General features: G+C 36.8%; 1 protein-coding gene across 1 annotated transcript; it reads left to right on the top strand.

The window, feature by feature from the left end:
- The first annotated feature begins 99 nt into the window (after window positions 1-99).
- On the top strand, window positions 100-960 carry Tsp_13670 (phosphoprotein phosphatase 1). Its single transcript, XM_003366904.1, has one exon. The coding sequence runs from the start codon at window positions 100-102 to the stop codon at window positions 958-960; it is 861 nt and encodes a 286-aa protein (XP_003366952.1).
- The last annotated feature ends 165 nt before the right edge of the window (window positions 961-1,125 follow it).

Raw genomic sequence — 1,125 nt, 5'->3', positions numbered from 1 at the left:
GATTTGTTTTCAAAACTGCTGTTCAGTTACGCAGATTGTTGGTAGTGTACTGGTGGTTCTGTATCTGAAAATGACGCATTTTTTCTTAGCGAAAAAAGAATGGCGACAGTTTTGCTATTGATGAAAAAGATGCTTTGTAATATTCAACTAAGTGAAGAAGAAATCTCGTTAATTTTGGAAAAAGCGCAACTGGCGTTTCAAGATGAAGGCACGCTATTAGAATTTGACGCTCCCGTATCAATATGCGGGGATATTCATGGTCAGTATAATGACCTGCTAAGATTATTCGGTGCTCTAGGATGGCCTCCTGAGAAGCGATATTTGTTTTTGGGTGATTATGTTGACCGAGGCGACAACAGTATTGAGGTGATTTCGATGCTATTACTGTTAAAAATACTGAATCCCCATGCCGTTTACCTGCTTCGTGGCAATCATGAAACTTTAGCTGTTAACAGTGTATATGGATTTCTTGAAGAAGTCCGCCATCGATATTCACGTGATCTTTATATTAAATTCAATCATTTGTTCAATTTTTTGCCAGTAGCAGGGCTAATATCTGGTAAAATATTTTGTATGCATGGAGGATTATCCAAAGATCTGGAAACTTTTGATCAAATACGATCAATTGAACGTCCGGTGGAAATTCCGCTTCAAGGGCTCTTGGCGGACCTGTTGTGGTCAGATCCTGACCGAAATATTAATGGCTGGGAAATCAGTTCCCGTAACGTTGGTTATGTATTTGGAGAAGACGTCATTCTAGAATTTTGTGAGAAGATGCGTATAGATCTCATAGTACGGGCGCATCAAGTGGTTGATCCTGGTTATGAATTTTTTGCTGACGCCCATTTAGTTACCATCTTTAGCGCCCCTAATTACTGCAGACAGTTTTCCAATTTAGCTGGTGTACTGCAGGTGGACGGCAATCTTTGTTGTAAAATCTTTCAGTTAAAACCAAAATGATTTCTATTGAAATTATTTTTGCTCTCATTTCTATTCATCAGATCACATGTATCATATGCAATTCATCTTTTGAATCAATAAATTATTGTTCATTATATTATTGTACTATTTGTCTAATTTATCATTAAAAATATTTTACAATTTTTGTTGCATTTCCGGCATTAT

This window comes from Trichinella spiralis, assembly GCF_000181795.1.
Source record: "Trichinella spiralis strain ISS 195 chromosome Unknown Scfld5201, whole genome shotgun sequence".
Classification (NCBI taxonomy): Eukaryota; Metazoa; Nematoda; class Enoplea; order Trichinellida; family Trichinellidae; genus Trichinella; species Trichinella spiralis.
Note: the sequence above shows the minus strand (reverse complement) of the source record. Positions and strands in the feature narration are given on the sequence as shown.